This window comes from Maniola jurtina, chromosome 13, assembly GCF_905333055.1.
Source record: "Maniola jurtina chromosome 13, ilManJurt1.1, whole genome shotgun sequence".
NCBI classification, from domain to species: Eukaryota; Metazoa; Arthropoda; class Insecta; order Lepidoptera; family Nymphalidae; genus Maniola; species Maniola jurtina.
In genome coordinates this window covers 14,573,663-14,594,390 of record NC_060041.1, presented here as the reverse complement: position 1 = coordinate 14,594,390, position 20,728 = coordinate 14,573,663, and the positions used below count along the sequence as shown (strand labels likewise).

General features: G+C 39.5%; 3 protein-coding genes across 4 annotated transcripts; 2 read left to right on the top strand and 1 right to left on the bottom strand.

The window, feature by feature from the left end:
• Positions 1 to 690: 690 nt before the first annotated feature.
• LOC123871189 (gamma-secretase subunit pen-2) lies at positions 691 to 3,748 on the top strand. Its single transcript, XM_045914830.1, has 3 exons — positions 691 to 886; positions 1,500 to 1,604; positions 2,553 to 3,748. The coding sequence occupies exons 1-3, from the start codon at positions 826 to 828 to the stop codon at positions 2,690 to 2,692; spliced, it is 306 nt and encodes a 101-aa protein (XP_045770786.1). The 5' UTR covers positions 691 to 825; the 3' UTR covers positions 2,693 to 3,748.
• Positions 3,749 to 4,624: 876 nt separating this feature from the next.
• On the bottom strand, positions 4,625 to 17,609 carry LOC123871188 (glucose-6-phosphate exchanger SLC37A2). 2 transcript variants are annotated; one of them, XM_045914829.1, is made up of 14 exons: positions 17,082 to 17,609; positions 14,303 to 14,472; positions 12,457 to 12,548; positions 11,687 to 11,820; positions 11,276 to 11,408; positions 11,049 to 11,197; positions 10,364 to 10,429; positions 8,914 to 8,958; positions 7,996 to 8,188; positions 7,376 to 7,524; positions 6,638 to 6,761; positions 5,871 to 5,948; positions 5,406 to 5,520; positions 4,625 to 4,905 (listed from the first exon to the last, which is right to left on the bottom strand). In XM_045914829.1, exons 1-14 carry the CDS (start codon positions 17,139 to 17,141, stop codon positions 4,830 to 4,832), a joined length of 1,584 nt encoding a protein of 527 aa, XP_045770785.1. In that variant the 5' UTR covers positions 17,142 to 17,609; the 3' UTR covers positions 4,625 to 4,829. The 2 variants fall into 2 exon arrangements, with proteins under 2 accessions (XP_045770785.1, XP_045770784.1); XM_045914828.1 differs by having other exon boundaries at positions 12,457 to 12,537; positions 17,082 to 17,607.
• A 148-nt stretch (positions 17,610 to 17,757) lies between these two features.
• LOC123871192 lies at positions 17,758 to 20,728 on the top strand. The gene is made up of 7 exons (XM_045914833.1): positions 17,758 to 17,828; positions 17,900 to 18,041; positions 18,536 to 18,732; positions 18,996 to 19,159; positions 19,450 to 19,509; positions 20,128 to 20,285; positions 20,504 to 20,728. Exons 1-7 carry the CDS (start codon positions 17,817 to 17,819, stop codon positions 20,605 to 20,607), a joined length of 837 nt encoding a protein of 278 aa, XP_045770789.1. The 5' UTR covers positions 17,758 to 17,816; the 3' UTR covers positions 20,608 to 20,728.

Genomic DNA, 20,728 nt, shown 5'->3' with positions numbered 1-20,728 from the left:
AATGTTTTGAGAAGAATGCCTAAGAAAGTAATAATATCACATAATATATTATAGAATGAGAAGAATTAAATGTGAAGGCCAAAATAGGTATGTTCTATTTGATTAAATCTCTGTATCCATAATTCAGTATCATCAGTCTATTGCATCCCCACTACTGACTATATGGGTATCCAAACCCTTCTCAGAATGAGAACCTATACATAGTATCCTCTATTAATCTGTGCTATAGGTTTCTTGACAGACACCACTGACCACAGGCAGACAGACAACAAAGTGATCCTATAAGGGTTCCTTTTTCCTTTTGGGGTACGGAAACCTTATAAATAGAACTTTGGGTTGCAAGTTGCTTGAAATAGTGTCTAATGAAAGCTAATTATTGTGAAAAATAACAGCAAAACAAATTGCATTCGTGTTCGCAATTTTTTTTAGTTTGCCGCCAATACCTTTTTGGCAAATACCTTTTTTGTATTGTACGGAACTCTTCGTGTGCAAATCCGACTCGCATTGACCAATTTTTATTTTAAACACCATTTAGCACTTGAAACTGCATTTTTGAAGATGATTTCATGTTGATTTAGTCTAGAATAGGGATTTCTTAGGGCTTAGTGCATTTTTTGGAAAGTAATTGGCAACACTTGACATTTATTTTGACATGACTTTGACATACCTGCTGCATGACATTGACTTTTATGCATTGAAGTTGTGAATGAAACCAATACAATTACTTTTTGTATGAATGAAACTTCGTGGTCATAAGAAATAAAATAAAATCACAAAACCGAGTGAAGTCTTATTTGAATTATATATTTTAAATAAAGCGGTTCAATGGATCTAAATAGATTGCCTAATGATCAAAAACTACAGTTGTGCAAGTGGTATTTTAAAGGTAAAAAAATCTTCCTATGCCCTAACATAGTGTTTATATACTCTTTGTGCCCTAAGTCTTGCAGGATATCAACAAAAGATGTGACCAGTGACTCCGATTTTTCCAATAAGTACACTATTTTGTTTGTGGGTCATAACATTACAGACTAGAGTTGGAAATCTTTACAACTTCAAGCTAACACCATTCCATCTAACATTAATAAATAAAGTTAGGTGGAGATGTCAACTAACCCTTTTTAACCCGCGACCCAAAAAGAGGGGTGTTATAAGTTGGACGTGTGTATCTGTGTATCGTAGCTCTTAAACTAATGAACCGATTTTAATTTAGTTTTTTTTTGTTTGAAAGGTGGTTTGATCGAGAGTGTTCTTAGCTATAATGCAAGAAAATAGGTTCAGCTGTTTGAAAGTTATCAATTCTTTTCTAGTTACTGTAGCTTTCACTTGTTAGGGGTGTTAAAAATTTTTAATTTACACTTGTTAACAGTTAATTACATTAAACAGGATAATATGACTTGAACAACTATGTTTTCCCAGTGAATTTAAGTAGGACCTATAAATAATTGTCTTTTTTACTTTTAAGTATGTAACTATTAAAGGTACTTTTTTGTTGATAGTTGGGTGTATTCTGCTTCCATTTGTATGGGCTGTCAACTCAGTGTGGTTCTTCAAAGAAGCGTTTATGAAGCCACCGTTTGATGAACAGAAACAAATAAAGAAATGTATGTATATATCACATTTGACTATAATAATAATTGTGGTGATCTCTCTGTAGGTATCACACCCTGGCATTGTGTGGTCTATGAAGTGGAAGGTCCCGGGGTTGATTAGGTCAGTCTAATATGAAATACTGATAGCTTCTCCATGTATCTTACAATAATTGTGAACCTATTACATATTTTGAATCAATTTACCTAAACCTATGAGAAATATGAAAGGTTTACAATGTAATTGGTTTGATTTGTGTTTATTGGATAATAAGATGTAGTATTGAATAGCTCAGTATCAGTGCAAACAATACTAATACGTTATTTGCTACCTCTGGTGCAGCCCCATACCATAAAGGTAAATTAAAATACATTAAATCACATCACATTGTTTATACGTTTTATGAAATTAATGAAGATTATTTACTATTATTATAACTTTGTAAATTGCCAGTGTAGACTGTCTACCTGTCTGTTACTTCCTCACTCCTACAACTAAACTGATGACAGTGAAAGCACAGTGATAAATATCAAAGGTTTTCAGGGTTTACTAAGCCTCCGCCTTCCATCTGTCTGTCAGTGTCATGTATCTCATGAGCTGTAATAGGTAGAGAATTGAAATTTTCAGTGCATTTCTATTGCCGAAATAATAAATTGAAATTTTCACAGGATGTGTAGGTCTATTGCCGGTATAACAACAAATAATAAATTACCAAAATGGCAAATATCAAAATGGCTGCCATGCAAATCAAAGTAAAATATAAAGTACATAATATCTTGTACTCTGACTCTACTTGGATTATAATTTTGAAGTTAATCTTGTGTTAATCTTCTTTCTCTCTTTTTTTCTGAGGGTAGTGGGAAGGGGATGGATGAGAAAGGCAGAGGACCGTGTGGTGGCGCGCTCTTGGGAAGGTCTATGTCCAGCAAGCAGGCTGATTGATTGATAATGTTGTGTTGCAGATGTGATACTGAGCGGTGTGGGCACTCTGGTGTGGGCCGGCGCGCTGGCGACCTGGGCCGTCGCGTTCCAGTTGCAGCGAGTGTCCTGGGGTGCCACGGGGGATGCCCTGTCCTTCATTGTGCCTTTAGGACGTGCCTAGTCTCATACTCAGGGCTGTCAGACTGCTGCTTGTTCTATTTTTCACAAAAGTAAATTGGCACGTGTAATAGGTAGTGCTATTCTTATCGTGACGGACATAATACATTAAAGTCAAAGCATTTATTCAAAATTGGTACTGTTTATCATGCTTTTGTATTTGATTATCTGTTATCGATTGATTAATTATTATCAGTAATTGTACTGTATGTTGCATTGATTGGCCATTGTCTGAAAGTGGTCACATAATAAGGAAAATATGACATGAGGGATCCTTATCACATTGATTCTTAACTGACGTTAAAGATCTGTCAATTTAGTTAGATTAAGGGATTTGTGAACAACTGAATAGGTAACCTTTGTTAAGTGTAATTTATTTAAATAAAAAAAATTATAATAAAAGGGAGTTTAGGGGCTAGTCTAGTGCAACATTTGAATCCAAACCAACAAGCTTTTGGTGGCCAAGGCAAGGCACATTAAAAGGAAACAAAGTACTCCTGAAGAGGATTGGAGTCTCGACAACCTAAATCCTAGGACAGAATGTTCCATAATAAATTGAATGTCAGATATTTTAAAAGATGTGATTGATGAGAAATTATTTGTTAAAGCCCTCGCGAATTACATACATTTAGGGTCAAAAATAATAAAAATAAGGACCTGTGTGGACGAGAGACTATTGTCCGCGGAGGACCAAAGCCCCTCTGTTGAGTGTTTCGCTGTACTATTAGTCCATTGTGTGAGTGATAAGATGCAGTTGTTTAGTTATCCATTTTGTCCACAACAACAATGGACGTGACAGGACAACAATCCTCGTGTGCGCAGGCCGTTATTATCGTTTGATCTGTATACTATAAGCCAAGTAAATATTACGCGTAAAATCTGAGAAAAAACTCGCCATATTTGCTCTGTGTCAACTGGCATGTTAAAAGTACCGTTTGCAAATATGGCAGTCCTTTCTCAGATGGTACGCGTAATATACAGTGTTGTACATTTTGATAAGAACCATATTGTAATTAGGTAATGAACGGTTAAAATAAAACAATCTTACATAATATGAAAAGTAGTTTTATTTGTACAATATTATATAAATAACAGAGACAACACAACACAAATATATAAGTATAAAATCATTTTTTAATGGCTGACGGGAATATTAAAAATAAATAGATACTTAACTTATATTACATGAGATATAAAATGCGTGGTCAAAGAGAGTAAAAGAGAAAAGCACATATTGCTACCCAAATGCATGAGTTTTAAGTCATCACTTTAGATGAGTATGTACGTAATATCTGGCTTTTACCCGACTACCGCAAAGCCGAAAGGAAGGATTATGATTTTAGCAGTCTATGTATGTATGTATTTTTAATATCTAATACACCACAAGGAGGATAATTTGCTGACCAAGTCGCGTCTGGCAGCCGAACCGAATGCAAACACAAAACATTTTGATTTGCGGCACCTAATGCCGAAATATCGTAAAATGTGCCTAAATTCTAATCATTTGTCAAATCCGATAGTGGAGTTGAACCATAACAGACTGTGTTCATACAAAATGTTCGACTGAATCACCTTGTGCAGTCATTCAATACAGGTGGTATAAAACATGCCACATCAATTGAAATAGGTATACTGACTTATACTACTTCATCGTAATGTTTTCTTAAATTAATTTTAATGTATGTACCACAGAAATCAGAGTAAGTATGGAAGTGTAAAGTACCTACAGACACATGACATTGTCGCCGGGCCGATCGCCAGTGACCCATCGTCGCGCAGTATCATGAAAGTAGACTTATTTGCATAGCGTTACAGCTTGCGTTGCTTTGCTAGCGAAACGTTTTATGTGCAATTGACCAAGCGGATGGAAGTTACATGAAAAAGAGTGGAGGTGGAGGATAAATTTTGAGTTCATGAATAGAAACGTACTACAACATTAAAATATACCAAGCAACAGCAAAATAATTTTACTATATTTCAGCGTTTATTATGACGATCGTAGTCGGGTTTCAGTTTGTTTATCTCGTCGACAGAGCACTCTTCGCTCGGTACGCAAGATACTTTTATAAAGATTCTGTTGGTCACGATGTTTTCACATTACATGTGTATAGTAAGGTCGTGCAGTAATACTGTCGGTCTGTTCACTCGATGCGCACGAGGCGCGGCGACGCGAGGCGCCGCTCGCGCCGCACCCGCGACACCTCCGATGTTGCCATCCTGTGGACATTATAAAGGGTGTAATTAAAACGCTACGAAAAATGAAGACAGGTGACAATAATGATGATTACTGATAAGATACCTAAAAAAACGCGAAAAATACCTTTTTTTTTTAAAAAAAAGTTCGCTACACAGTGTGTTTTTTAAACTGGGAAACTATGGGGGAACCCAAAACTATAGGAGGCATTGGAAGACTCACGCTTGACCAAAAAATGGACTGTGCCAAAATTATTTCACAAAAATTACCTAGAGGTTCCTAAGACAGTTTCCCTGTATCTCCTTTGGTTCCGGATTTCCCCATACTGTTCCAGTTAAAAGAAACGCACTGTATATTGCAAATATCTGAATGATGCTAGAGGTAGACGAACATTGCGTAGATAGATGCCGCGAGGTTAATGCTGTCTCGTAGGTGGGGCATTGATCCCGAATTAGCTATACATTGCGGGTTTGACAGCATGGGCCCCACCGCCGCGCCTACGAGTGTAAGCTTGAATATTTACCTGAGCAATAACACTAGCGCCATGACGTCGCAGGAGATGAGCATGTAGAACACGTAGGACCAACTGCCCGCTCTGCCGGAGACCAGGCCGGCCAACATGGGCCCCACCGCCGCGCCTACGAGGGTAAACTTCTATGAAAATTCACACTTAACCTAATATGCACTGTATCGACAAAGTCGAGTCAAGGCAGTGTACAACAACACCAACGCTCTACGGTATATAATGCGTTTTCGTACGTGCTGGTTTTTAGGGTTCCATCTTGACAAAAAAATTATAAGTGGGCACGAATTTTTTTTTTTCTCATCTATCTCTATGCTACTTTTTGATTGTCAAGTGTGTGGGCAAAATATCAGCATAATGGTTGTTTCTAACTGACTTCAAAAATGAGGAGGTCCTTAATCCATGGGGATCTTTGTTTTTGATATTGTAGTATGTACTATGTAGATAAGTGTTGGTAAGACTCACCTATGCTCCCCGTGCCGTCTATGATGGCTGTGACGGTAGCCAACGCCTTCGCGTCGCCCGCGAGGCTGCTGTGTGTGCCTGCAATGTATACAAGTCTCCAGATTCATATCTCCAGACATTGGTACTGATTCTAATCGCGACTAAATTTTAGAGTATTCGCATCTCTTTCTTACCAAAGTTATAATAAAAGGACAGACAAACTTAATTTAAAATTGCCAGTTGTTGTTCAATACATTGCTACAATGTTGATTGAAGCTTTTATTTCGTGATGCGGGATAGACTCCGTAAACGTTTTTCTGTGTGACTGCTGTTTATTTGACGTGTTTACGGCAACCGGGTGAGATGGTCGGTTCGGGACCGCGAGAGAGGATTGAAGGAGGCGATCTAGGTAGGTTCGCTAAGTTTGTCTAGTTGCGTCGGACAGAGATGCTAGTGTGAGATACGTGAAAGTAACAAAGCTCGAAATTGAGAGTCAAATCGTTTGATAACAAGAGAATATCGTTATTTACGCCCACAAAGTCAAAGTCAAGGTATTTTATTCATATTGGGTACTATTGTACACTTTTTATATTGTACTTTTATACATGGCATAATATTGTATATCGAATCTTTGAAAAGAGCTTGCTGGTTCTTCTCGGTAGGAAAGGCATTCCGAACCGAAAAGTGGTAAATGCTTTTGACGATTCAAAAGTACTTTTATAATTGAATAAAAATATTTTGAATTTTTATGGAGTAATCAGTGAAGTACCCGCAAATGAGTGGCTCACCTAGTTCCGCGCTGACGGCGGTCGTGATGAGCGCGTAGGGCCCATTGACCAGCACGCCCGCCGCCACCAGCAGCGCCACGTTGAGCGCGTACGACATGGCGCCCCACGTCTGGTACGCCAGCAGCTGCGGGGTACAAACTACACTTTAGTGCGTGTAAGCCAGCCCCATATCTCACTGGGCAGCAAGACGGCACTACCGTGGTGTCTCGAGCTAATAAACATCAGAGCAGACACCAGTGTTGGCCACCAACAAACTTAATCTGTAACCGACTGTAATCTGTAAAGACATTCAGTCAGTCAAACTTTTTCCACTCTCTCACATTTGAATTGCCACATTAACAAGTAATTGGATGTGTACATCGTTTTCAATTAATAATTAATTAGTAAAGAATATAGTGTGTGTCATAATAATAAATATAGTGTTTCCTTCATAACACCCAACGAGCACCGATGTGAACCATCAACCAGCACATCAATGACAATGTGAAAGAGACTACCTGTCAATGTACTATCATTTACTGTTAGTCACATTTGGCAAAATAAATAATTTCATTTCATTTCATTTCACATTCTTCATCATATGGTCCTTCGAGCCGGATATGAACCAGCGACCTATGGATGTCTGTTCATATGCTATGGTCGTTAGTTTCAAAATGGACGTCGAAGGACATTGTAAAACGACATCACGAACCAAAGAACACAAAATGCGTGTACAGTCTGCAGTCTCCGTAGACTCACCGTGGGCGCACAGAGCGCGTAGAACCCGCAGCACACGAGCGCGGGGCAGCTCGCGTAGTCCGCCAGCAAGCCGGCCAGAGCCGCGCCCACCACGCCGCCCACGTCGAACGCGGTGCTTAGCTCGCCCGACTGCTTCGGCGTGAGCGGAGCTGAGGACATCCCACCGTTGATACCATCATCCTTGTCATTATCTCTACACCCCGTACACACTTTAGCCATAGTTTGAGAACAATTATGGAGAACTCTCAGGCATGCTCGTTTCTTCACGATGTTTTCCTTCACCGTTAAAGCAAGTGATATTCAATGGCTCAAAACGCACATAACGCCGAATAAAAACCCGCGGGAGAGCGATTTATTTAGCAAATTACATATAACACTTCATTGAAAAAAATTGATCAGCCATCTAGATTTAAAAATGAACGTCATTTTCGTGATGAGCATCCCGAAAAATTCGGAAACTATGCACATGGATTTTATCAAAAATTGGACAGGGTCTAATGAATCCTAAAACACTTAACAAAACGCAAGCCTGTCACGCTGAAATACTACGGCTAATTTAATTTCGTTGCTACTGCTCAGCTTTTAAGGAATTAGTATGAATAATTCTTTATCATACTTACTTGACGAGTTGATGTATAGAGGAAGCCAGAACAAGAAAGTATAGCTGACCAGCTTAGCAAAAAAGAGTGAAAGAGAGAAGTCTATGACGCCGGGGATGGCCAGCGCGCGAGTGAGCGAGACGGCACCACTTTGCGAGCGAGACGAGCGAGACAGTAGCGCTGTCTCTTCTGTTGCCGAGTCTTCTTGTTGGTACTGCAATGATGGAAACTTTCTTAGCTTCGTTTTAATCAAATATTTTTAAATGAGAATTTTATGAAGATTTTTTCGTGTGTTTTTTTATTGTGTCGTATTTTTAGGGTTCCGTACCCGAAGGGGTGCCAAGGGGATTCTATTACTATGCCTCCGTCGGTGTGTCAGAGAGCTGTATCTCGTGTACCAGACCGAGCCGTCAGACGTTTGTGGCAAACAACATACAGCATCGGCTAGCAGAGCACAGAGCACTTATTATACAAGTGTTTGGCTTGTAGCCAATCGGATCTAACGACAAGCACTTCCAAGCGTTAGCAAGCATACGCAAGCACCCGACCACACGCTTGCCAGTGCTTATTGTTTGCCACAAGCATGAAACGCGGCCATAATAGATAGAGTTCAAATTTTCACAGAATGCGTATTTCTATTGCCGCACGCTATAACAACAAATAATAAAAAATAAAAAACGGCCGCCATGAAAATTTTAAAAAGGTTCGATTTCTTGATACGGAACCCTTCGTGTGCGAGTCACACTTGACCGACTTTTAATCAGTTGTTTCGGAACGGTATATGTGTTAGTTAGATATTAATTTGAAGACTTTAGTTTAGTCAAGGCGTATCCACATGCTTCGTTCTGAAAAACTGTTAACATTAAGAAGTGTGAAATAAACAGAGTGAAAGTGAGAAATGAGTGCGGAGTGAGTGAGTGAGTGCATTCACAGACTTACCGGCGGTGAGTTAGCGGAGTGGCGCGAGGGTCGCAGGCTGGCCGCCTGCAAACATGCTGTTATTTATATGCCTATCTATTGATTTTAAGCTTATTCCTTAGTTAGTTTAACGACATATGTAGATAACGGGTGCATACCATAGATAATAGCTATACAATGTAGCATACTACGATTAATTTGATGATTTTGATTTGTCGCAATTTCGAGCCAGTTGCATGAGTCGTGGCCATAAATACCAACTTATCGCTCTCCCATTTCGACTTTTTTTTAATTTATAGAGTAGCGCTTGGCTGCAATCAGACTTCCTGTTGTGATGATGCAGCCTTAGATGGAATGAATAGAATAGATTTTTATTCAAATGAACTTTTTACAAGTACTTTCAAATCATCAAAATAATCTAACACTGGTTCGGTATACCGTTCCTACCGAGAAGAACCAGCAAGAAACTCGGCGGTTGCTCTTTTCAAGTGTTAAAACAATAATATCCCATACTATATGTACTATACAAGCAATTGCAGCCCCACGCATTGCTGGAGCGAGTCAAATCCATGTTTTTTTTGTCATTTACGTAATCTTCGATAGTACATAAGTATATGCTTGTTTTCAGGAGCATACTTTTGATAGATTTGGACCGCGCTTACCTATAAGATGCCTATTCACTCTCGACTGCTGAGAGTGAACGAAAGGTCGAACACCACTGGGGTCTGATCTCTCACTTTTGTTTGTTAGCCGAAGTGGGATAGCGATAGCGATAGGCATTTGCTTCAAATAGATATTCAAAGTAATAAAGATTTAAAAATACCTTTATTATACATTCACGAAACACAACTTCCGTGTTAACTCAGATTTTCATTACGTCACCCAAAAGCTACTTCATGCGTGTTAAGTCAAATCAGATCGAGTCAAAGGAAAGTTTAAAATCTGCTAACTTCACTCACAATTTCGTTATGTTACCAAAATGTAATATTTTGTGAGTGAAGTTAGCAGGAGGCTTAAAATATCTATGATTTTTGGCGTGCATCGGTGCTATTTCTACGTTAGATTTTCTACCGTTTCTGAAAAAAGCTTTACACCTATAGTTCAAATCAACGTTTTTTGTTGGCTGAGAAGTCGATTACACGCGCCCGCGCACCGTTGATACGCAAAATATGTCGTAATGCGGCGTGATTTGTGAATGACTTCTCAGCCACCAATAAGAAGCGAAACTCTTTACGAAGACTTGGGCTCCGCCGCTGAGGAGTCGTTAACTTCCTCGAGAGATACAAGATATTATGCTTGTTCGTATTTATCGACTGGAATGAACCGGATCTGACAGGACCAAACCGGATCGGAGCGGTCCGATCCAAATTACTTTCATAGAAAAATAATACAAGTTACGTTTCTGTCGGGCGTCCCCCGCTTTTTTTATAAACTACAAATAATTATGCCATCAACACCTTGCCCAACTTACCTGATCCCCAACAATCACTTGTGTCGGTTCCTCTTCAGTGTCAGATCTCGTGGACTGTCTGCTTGGCTGCAAATTATGTCACTATTAAATTCACTAAATACTAAATAGAATGAATACATTTTCTTTTATTTAGGATCATAGCGCAAACCCTACACAGTACAAGTGTATACATATACAGTACAGAAAAAAGGATCACAAATACTTCGTCTTATAAAATACGGCTTTGAATGCATTTCAACCGAGAAAACCACCGCCATTACATAGCTCTAATAGTGTAGAATGTAGATAGTGTGCAGGAAATATTGTACATCGAGCTTTAGAAAGAGATAGAGCGTTGTCTCTGTCGCTGAGACCGTCATAACGTCACATAGGTATGGATGACAGAGACAACGTTCTACGGAGCCGAAATCCCTTTCCAAAGGAATTACAAGTAATCTAAAAAATAATAGTGTCTAAAACCGAATGCGTGTCTGTCGCGCAAAACTGTCCCAAAAAGGGAATCGCCTCAGCGTAATGCTGTAGAAGTCCCGTGGGTATACAACCTCTTGGGCACCTAGCCTGGGTTCTGGCGCCAGGAACAGGCACACCAAAACACAGCCGCGCCCATCCTGGCGATGGGCGCGGTATATGAACGATAGCGCCCGGTCACTCTGCACATGCTTCACGTTCCTAGCGTAACACTCACAGATGTCCTGTCGGGTGTGAGGCCCACGAGCCTGGGTTCCGGCGCCAGGAACAGGAACACCAGGAACCCTACCGCGCCCATCACCAGCGCGGGGTATATGAACGATAACGCCCAGTCCGTCTCCACATACTTTGAGGCCATGAGCGTTCCTTCAACAAACATCATTCATTACAATCCATTTTAGCTTAGCTGAGTTAAAAGGGCTACCAACAGCTACTGCGACTCACCGAGGATGTTCCCCAGCGAGGTGTGCGAGTTCCAGAGCCCGAAGATGAGGCCCTTCTTGGCGTTGCCGAACCACTTGCCGACAATGGCGACCGTGCCCGGCCACCCCGTCGTCTGCGCCACGCCCGCGCCCGCCTGACATGCAACCACAGTGAACAAATCATTTAAAAAGTTTTCGAAACCCCCGCTGGCGGTTCGCACTGCATCAGGTATGGTGTTTATAAACTCGTAAAATACGGGTCTTTTTGTCATGAACTAAGATGTTTTTGTTATGAATTAAGATTTCAATTTTAAGATTGACAAGATGAGAGAATGACATCATATATGAATAATTGATAAGACAAGATTTCCACGTTATTTTACCGAATTTTTTCGTATATATTACCTTCTCTGGTCGGGACCTGCGAACTTACCTGAACCAGCAAGTAGAAGGATATGTCATGTACGTCGAGCGTGCGGCCCAGCCCGAACAGGTAGCAGAACACGGCCGACACCAGCATGCCCAGCGACAGGAAGTACCTCAGGTCCACCCGCTCCGCCACCATGCCTGCAATACAAGCAAGCATCAACAATACAAGACGTCCACTTCCTATTCAGGAGGTCGGGGACTCGATCCCGGGCAATGTAACGCAAAACTAATGTGAGTGGATGGTCCACGCCCCGATACGTGGCGAGAAACGGATGCCCTTACCACACCGACCAACGCTCACTGCGAGTCGCGAATCACCACTCACATTTTCTTTAAGTTACAAAATGGCACACGAACAGGGGCAGCCTATCTTTTTATTGTCCGTCTTCTAACTTTTCGGAGTTATGTGCATTTTAATCAATTAAAATATCACTTTGTTTTTTAATGGTGAAGGAAAACATTGCGAGGAAACCTGCATGACTCTCTTCATTTCTCCATAACGTTCTCAAAGGTATCTGAAGTCTGCCAATCCGCACTTGGCCAGGGTGGCGAACTATGGACGTAAGACCTCCTTACTTAATTTCCTTCTTATTCATTCCCTTCTTATTACGATGATGATGATGATGATGATGATGAAGCCATGCCCACAGCTGGACTGTAGAGACTTCCAAGCTCCACGGTCTTGAGCTGCCTGAATCCAGCGGCTCCCTGCGGCTCGTTTGATGTCGTTTGGCCAACTAGCGAGGGTGTTCCAACGCTGCAGGAATGGCTTACCAGAAACAAACATGGCGCCGGCGTAGGAGAAGAGGAAGGCGGAGTCCAGCGTGCCCAGCAGCGTGTTGGCGTCCGCCGTGTCTGCAACAACACTGTAGTTAGCGTTATCATTCCGTTCCAACATCTGCAGTGCTATATCAATGCCTTACTTCACAATTGCATAGTTGTCGATTTCACAAGAGAGCTGTGTAGTGGGTGGCCCGGGTGGGAGCGGGTGCGTCCTGCGGGGCGGGCAGCGTGTAGAACAAACTCTTAATAATTTTTAGGGTTCCGTACCTCAAAAGGAAAAACGGAACCCTTATTGGTCTGTCTGTCTGTCTGTCAAGAAACCTACAGGATACTTCCCGTTGACCTAGAATCATGAAATTTGGTAGGTAGGTAGTTCTTATAGCACAAGTACAGGAATAAATCTGAAAACCGCGAATTTGTGGTTACATCATTAAAAAAAATTAAAATTTCAAAGTTTTAAAGTAAGATAACTATACCAAGTGGGGTACCATATGAAAGAGCTTTACCTGTACATCCTAAAACAGATTTTTATTTATTTTTATATACAATAGTTTTTGATAATCGTGCAAAATGTTGGAAAAAATACCCGAGTACGGAACCCTCGGTGCGCGAGTCTGACTCGCACTTAACCGATTTTTATGAGTGTTTTCGACCTACACTTCAAGGAAATTTCCAAGTATTTTTTAAATACATATCAAACTTAAAATATAGCGCTCTCTCTGTTTGACTCTATCATTGGTAATATTTTTAAAAATTTCCATAAACAATACCGGAAAGCCATTCCCAATCACTTGGAACGTTTCGTTTCACACGGCAGATAACCGTTTGGACACGGTTGACCCACTTTCATTGTTTTAATAATACTTATTGTTTAATGTTTATATAATAAATGCGATGACTTGTAAGCTGTTACATTGAAAGTTAAGGGAGTGATAGCAAATTGGTAATTATTAGTAATAAAGATTGCACTTATTGTATAAAGTTCAAGTAATGATTCGCATCGTGTGTAACCTTGACACGGAATCGTCGTTCATTGTAGTTTTAGGGTTCCGTGCCCGAAGAGTTCCAACGGGACTCTATTACTAAGCCTCCGCTATCCTTCCATCTATGCATCCGTCTGTCTGTCAGCAGGGCTGTATCTCATGAACCGTAATTGTTGAAATTTTCACAGTGTGTTTCTTTTGCCCCTATAGCAAAAATTAATAAAATCCCCCTGCAGATACACTGCCACGAGAATTAAAAAATTGAAAAGTACGGAACCCTTCGTGTGCGAGTCCGACTCGCACTTGACCGGGCTTTTAAACCGATAGATGTACACAGCTAAACATACTCAGGTAGATATCTTGCAAGTCTTGAGCTACTTGTACCTATATAAAGGCGAACTAGGCAACCATCTAGGGCGCTGGAATTTCGAGGGCGCCACTAGGCACTAGGCATTAGGCAGTATTCGTGTTTTATTTATGGTAGGTAGTTAGTACGAGTTAATTGACTGGCGGGGAGTTATATAGAGCACAGCAATAATAAAACCGGCCAAGCGCGAGTCAGACTCGCGCACCGAGGGTTCCGTACTCGGGTTTTTTCCAACATTTTGCTATAAAAATTATATTCAAATTATTTTCATGAATTAGGAAAATAATCTATAGGCTTTCTTGACAGACACAACAGATGGACAGATGTACAGACGGACAACTAAGTGATCCTATAAGGGTTTTTTCTTTTCAGGTACGAAACCCTAAAAAATGTACATAGTTTTTATCAAACGCCTGTCATTTCTGTAAAATAAAAGGAAATTTTCCCACTCGCTACACTCAGCTGATTGTGGGATTGTTATACTCACTGAAGGGCGCCCAGTCGCACCACTGGTCGTCGCCAGGCCGGACGTCGGGCGGCTGGGGCAGGGCGCTGCAGTTCTGGTGCAGCACGCTCTTCACCACCGAGATGGGCTTGCGCGTCAGGTGGTACGTCATGTACGTGAAGTACGTCAGCACCAGGACCAGGGCTTGGTAGCTGGAACCAAGCAGATTCGTGTTACGAGCCAATACACTTGATGACCGTTTGCTCAAACACGGATCTTTGGGCAATCATACACAGACCAGTCAGACTTCTGAGACTCTACAGGATATATTCCAAAAATAAAGTTTTTTTTTTATATTTAGGAGAGTGTGCCAAGGAACTATTCGACCTGATTTCCTCTTGCCATTTTATCGAAACGCTAGATCTACAATCTGCAGCCTTACTTAGTCGAAATTACTTACCTAATGGTGTTTCAAATAACACTAGGTACTAGTATATGGAATGCCCTTCTGGCTTCTGTTTTTCCTGCTTGCTATAATATCAGTAGGTTTTTTCCTTTATTAAAAAAATTCGCACTACCTACGCTGATACTGATAGCGATTTTGGATTTTCCAAACTATTTATAAATAGGTAAACTTGCCTAGTAGGTATAAAGATACTTGGTAGTAAATAATTGGGTTAGGGTCATCAGATTATTTCAGTTACTATCCTAACCACAAACCGAGATGATGTACCTAGATTGTAGATCATACAAATAACAGTATATGCGGTTTGGGTTAAAGGTTGAAATGTATATCTATGTCCATTCTCATTTTCCTGGGAAGCTACTGGGCCGATTTGATGTGGTTGCATTATATCTATCTCATCAAGGTCAATTCATTGCTGGCTCACTACAGAGCACGGGTCTCTTTTCAGAATGAGAAGGGTTTGGCCATAGCCTGCCTCACTGCCCAAGTGTGGATTAGCAGACTTTACACTCGTTTGAGAACGTTAGGAGCAATCTCAGGTAGGTATGCAGGTTTTCACACGATGTTTTCCTGCACCATTAAAACAAGTGATTTGCTTAAAACGCACATAACTCCGATAAGTTAGAAGCCTGCCCCCCCCTCCCCCCGAATAAGAGGTGGATGTCTTAACTTAAGCTATCAGAGCTTATTATTAATATTATGCCTTTAGAATGTTGAACAGAATATTATTTAGGTATGTTGTGTACAAATCAGTAACATTATCCATGACAAATAGATAAAATCATCATAAAAGCAAATTACATGTAATGATAGCATCATATTACTAAGGTACCTAGTGGCTGGTAACAGCAATATGAATCACATCACTTCCAGCCATGTTTATACAGCTTACAAGCATGACATGTGATAGTGTAAAATGTGTCAGCTAAAACAATAGCTATTTCATCCACATGGATTTAGGTGTTTCAAATATAGTTACATATATGTATAGTTAGACTTATACATTTGTTCCTACTCAAATCAAAATAGTTTTAATGACAAAGATGTAATAAATAATATGTACCTATCTACCTTAATTGAAAAATGATGTCTTTACTATCTATTAATAGGTACTGCTTAGTCAGTACTAATATTGTAAATGCAAAAACAAGTCTGTCTGTCTGTTATCCTCTCATGTTATCTCACTTAGCAGATTTTGATGGATACAGAGATAGCTTGCATCTTGGAGGCTGACATAGGCTACTTTGTATCCCAGAAAATCTAAAAGTTCCCAAGCAGATTAAAAAAAGAAACTATGGCCTAAACCTTCCTCATTCCTCTTTACAAGAGACCTGTGCTCAACAGTGGGCCAGCAATGGGTTGATTATGGTGATGATGGTGAAGCGAAGACAGATTTGTACCTAGTAGGTAATAAATGTACATTTTTTGTCATTAATTCTTTCAGTAAGTACTTTCATTGAACAAGTTGATAAAAAATTACTAACTAAGACTAACAAAAAACATTCAATAGCCTTGCTAGTTCTTATCAGAACAATAAAAGAAAACACTAGGAAGTAGGCACATAGTAATTACCTAACAATGTTTGTTTTTTGCTGTGAAATTTTTTATCTATCTCATTTCTTTGTTTCTGAAAAATGATTTCTAGGTTTATGTGTATGTCAAATATATTTTGTTCAGGGAGAATAGTCAGTTAAGGGTAAAAATATTTGCAGTTATTACTAAATGTAGTTAGGTTTTACTAGTAACTGTAGCACACTTGTACGTTGGTTTCAACTCTGCACAAAAATTATAGTAAAAGTCCACTGCAAAAAAGTTGTATTTACAACTTTGTTTCATCATCATCTGGTGGTGGTGGATTTTGGTGTGTAAAAGTTTCTTATTGTATATCAAAGAGTTTGACTACTACTTAGTAGTTTACTAATTAAACTCGTTCATGTTTCAGTCCACAATTATTATTATTAAGTACTAACTTATGCCCACAACTTCGTCCATACACACACACTACACAAATTTCAAACCCCAATTTTACCCCCTTAGGGATTGAATTTTTAAAAATCCTTTCTTAGTGGATGTCTACATCATAATAGCTATCTGCATGCCAAATTTTAGCTCAATCCGTCCAGTAGTTTGGGCTGTATGTTGATAGATCGGTCAGAGAGTCAGTCGCTTTTTCCTTTTATAAATATTTAGATTAACACTTGAAACAGAAATTTGATAAAAAAAGGCACAGACCAAAATAACAATATAAATTGCCACATACACTGAAAATTATAGATATATCACCGTTTTTTTTTGTCTGTGCACAAGCTACTCGAAGGTAAAAGTTTGATCAAATTATGTGTATTATAATCTTACCATCGTAATCTGTTGAACTGAAGCCGAGGGCACATCCAAGAGCTGATCTTTTGCAAGCATTGCACTCCCACCGGGGCGTCTCGGCTCACCCCACTCATTTTCAAACAACTTAACCACTTCCCTCTCATAAAAGCCACTAAAACCTTTATCTATAATGACTCCAAACCCACACACATTTTGCAGTCTTTGTGTACAAAAAAGTTTGTTTTTAAGCAGCGAAACAAAGTTCGATAGGAATACTTATTATTCAATGTAATACACATGTGGATACGTTGAAAAATAATTTTCTTAGGTGAATAACACGATTCGCTAATCGTTTTGAGTAATACTTTGTTCTTGAATTATTTAAATTTAAAACTTATAAATAATTATTTTTATGTACTTCGAATTCGGTCGCGAACTTTTGAGTTTTGACACGTCCCCATTTCAAATCATCAAATGTCAAATCAAAGTTCTAAATGTCAATGTCAGCTGCTTGGTCTAGTGATGCGTCGATGCATTGAAATATCATAGAATTATGTCGTACTCGATTTTCGTTAATCGTTAAAGTTTCGTTAAATTCGTTTAATTGTTAAAGTACCTACTTATGTACTTTAACAATTAAAAATAACTATGAGAGAATTACAAATGTAAGCAGCCATTATTGAATTTACGATTTTAATGGTCTATGTAATTAATAACCATTAGTAAGACGTATTAAGTATTTTGTTTTGTATTTCATTGTCTTATCAAACTATGTATACCTTCGTAAGTAAAAGCTTTGAATATTAAATTCTATCCAAATGGCTATCTATTATTTTAAAGTTTTTTTTTTACAGAAATTAACCTTAATCAGCTTATCAATGCCATTAGTGCTGTGTTCAATCAGCGTGAGACGTACTGGCTGGCTAGATCGTGTAGTCGACTATCATAAGAATCGTTTTATCGATGATTTCATGAAACAGCCTGTAAAGATCTCAGGTATTCTCACAAGTTTACTTTCCGGTTACCCTAGTTATCTAGTTATAGCTTCAAAATGTTGTCAGAGTCAGATTTTTTTCTTATAATTTTCAAATATCTGAAATTGTTTTCAATGCATTGCTTGCATAGAGCATTGAATTTCAATGCCATAAGAATCACAATGTAGTGAACGTTCTTTGTAATGAGATGCAGTACCTACATAATCACGTTAACCTAGGGCAAAATTATGTAGAGCAGATAACTATACTAACTAATATTATAAATGCAAAAATATGTCTGTCTGCCTGTCTGCTAGCTTTCCATGGCCCATCCATTCAACCAATTTTGACGAAATTGGTACAGGGATAGCTTACATCCCGGGTGAGGACAATAGGTCCACGCGGGCAAAGCCATAGGCATCATCTATTAGAAAATATACCTTCATGACTCTCAGCTATGAAAAGTATGATGCAGAGAGATAAAAATAAAGATAAAGATTCAATTTTTTTCAATAGCTAGAATAGAAAGAGCACCTCCTGGTTACGTGGATTCCAAAGACTGGGATTATAATTCTGTCATCCATCTGCTTACACTCATTAGAGACAGCGAAGGGGCTGCACCGGTCAGACAAGCATTCCGGAGAGCCATGAAAACCAACAGACGGTTCTTGAGCTTCTCTGAATCATTTAAGGCTTTCCCTAGTTTAATCAAGGTAAGATTATGATCTAAAACTTAAGCTTACCTAGATAATAAGATTGGCTACTGAGAAGATTGCAAATAGGTGTAAGCCGTTTCCACTTAGATGGTGACATTAAATAGCATTTTACTTAAATCAGATCGGTAGAACGGTGATGGAATACACCGGATTATTCTGTCCTAAAAGTCACATGTGTAAGGATACTTCCGAAGATCTACAGCAATCAGACGTCAAGTCAACGGTTTATTTCATTAATTGTATCTACCTTTTTGGTGCAGGATGATCGAAATGATTTCCACTACGACGTAGACATGGGAGAGTACTACGCCGATGTAGCACAGGATAAGTGGTCAGGGATATTAGACCCGAGCGATGTGATTGTAGTTACAAATCCCGTCGAAGCAAAGCTGCCCAGCGCAAGGATTAGCGTGGAATTGCTCAAGTTTTGTACATTATGCTACTACTACTAAATACTAGCTATAACACTTTAGGTCCTTAAGGCCCGCTTTAGGTATACGTATCCTATGACAATCTCCAAATCAGTTCATTGTAAAATTATATCAAAATCGATTTAGCGATCGATCGATTCAGCATTACGACAGGTACATTTAATTTCAAATTAGTATTAAGATAGCTGTTATCTCGAGATAGTATATTTTCAGCTTTGGATTTTTTTCTTCTTCTTAAGTTTCTTTTAGGGAAGATTTAATGCAATATAAGACATCTTTGCAGGACAATTTTGGAACGTAGAGCGGCAGCAGTCAGGGTTATTCCAACAACACCACTGAACATGTAAGTACATATTCATAGATGAGGAACAATGAATAAGACCGAGTGAAGCGAGGTCTCGGGTCTACTTAGCCCTCGGATGAATATGCATCGTTATAAAATGTACCTAATATACTTTGCACATCACTAAGCCAATTTAACATTTGCGCAGAGTCAAATAGACAGTCACAGATTAAAATTCAGGGAGTTTTAGGGCAGCCCATAAAATATACAAACATGCCACTGACTTTGTCTGTGTTGGCGTTTGATGGCGCGCGTGAAGTACCTTTTTGGAGTGTTTTTTGTTAGAAGTGCCCGGTTTTTGTGTTCTGTTGGTGTTTATTGGTGGTGGAACTGACTGGGAAGCGCTCTAAAGCCGTGTGTATGTCGGCGGGCGCCGTCACAGACGAAGTCCATACTTATAGTTTCCCTAACTTGTAAATAACTACCTACAAACTTGACATTGGCTAATCAGTGTAAAGCACAGAGATATGTGTAAAGCCAGACGAGAAAGAAAAAAAAACATGCCACTTGCGCGAGATTATTTCTTCTAGCAGTAAAAACGGTAGGTACCTACCAAAGAGTACTTAATCACTTGGTACCTACTAGTACGACGTATGTTCAAGTAATATCTTTTTCCAGCTCCTGGTCAGTAACGCCGAAGAGAACTACAACTGCAAAACCAACTACAATCGCCATTGAGTCTACTCCAAGTACAATCACCGTTAAGTCTACTCCAAGTACAATCACCGTTGAGTCCACTCCAAGTACAATCACCGTTGAGTCTACTGCTACTGACGGTTAGTCTTAGTCTAACACTTAATATTTGCACACAACAGAGTGAACAGACCGTTAACGATAACTTCTCTTGCCGTCACTTTGGCACCATTGCAAATCACACAATATTAGGCCCTAACCTGTAAGGAATAAAGCAAACAAAGCAATGGGGCCAATACGATGGCAAAGGACAAGTTATAACTTGTAGTGAGCGGTCTGTAATTAGCTTGTACCCTTCCAGAAGTAACTACAGCGTCTCCAGAGAACGATACCTCTACCGCAAGTGAGGATGGTAACGAAGCTCCCGAGCACACAACGCCCGTGAACTTAACAGAAACTTCATAAACTTGAAATAAAACTGCACTCTGACTGTTATTTACTTACTGTTAGGCCTTATGGCCAAATGCTCTAGTGAGCCATTGTTAGGTTGTTGTTGATGATAACTCAGTAAATACTCAATGAAACA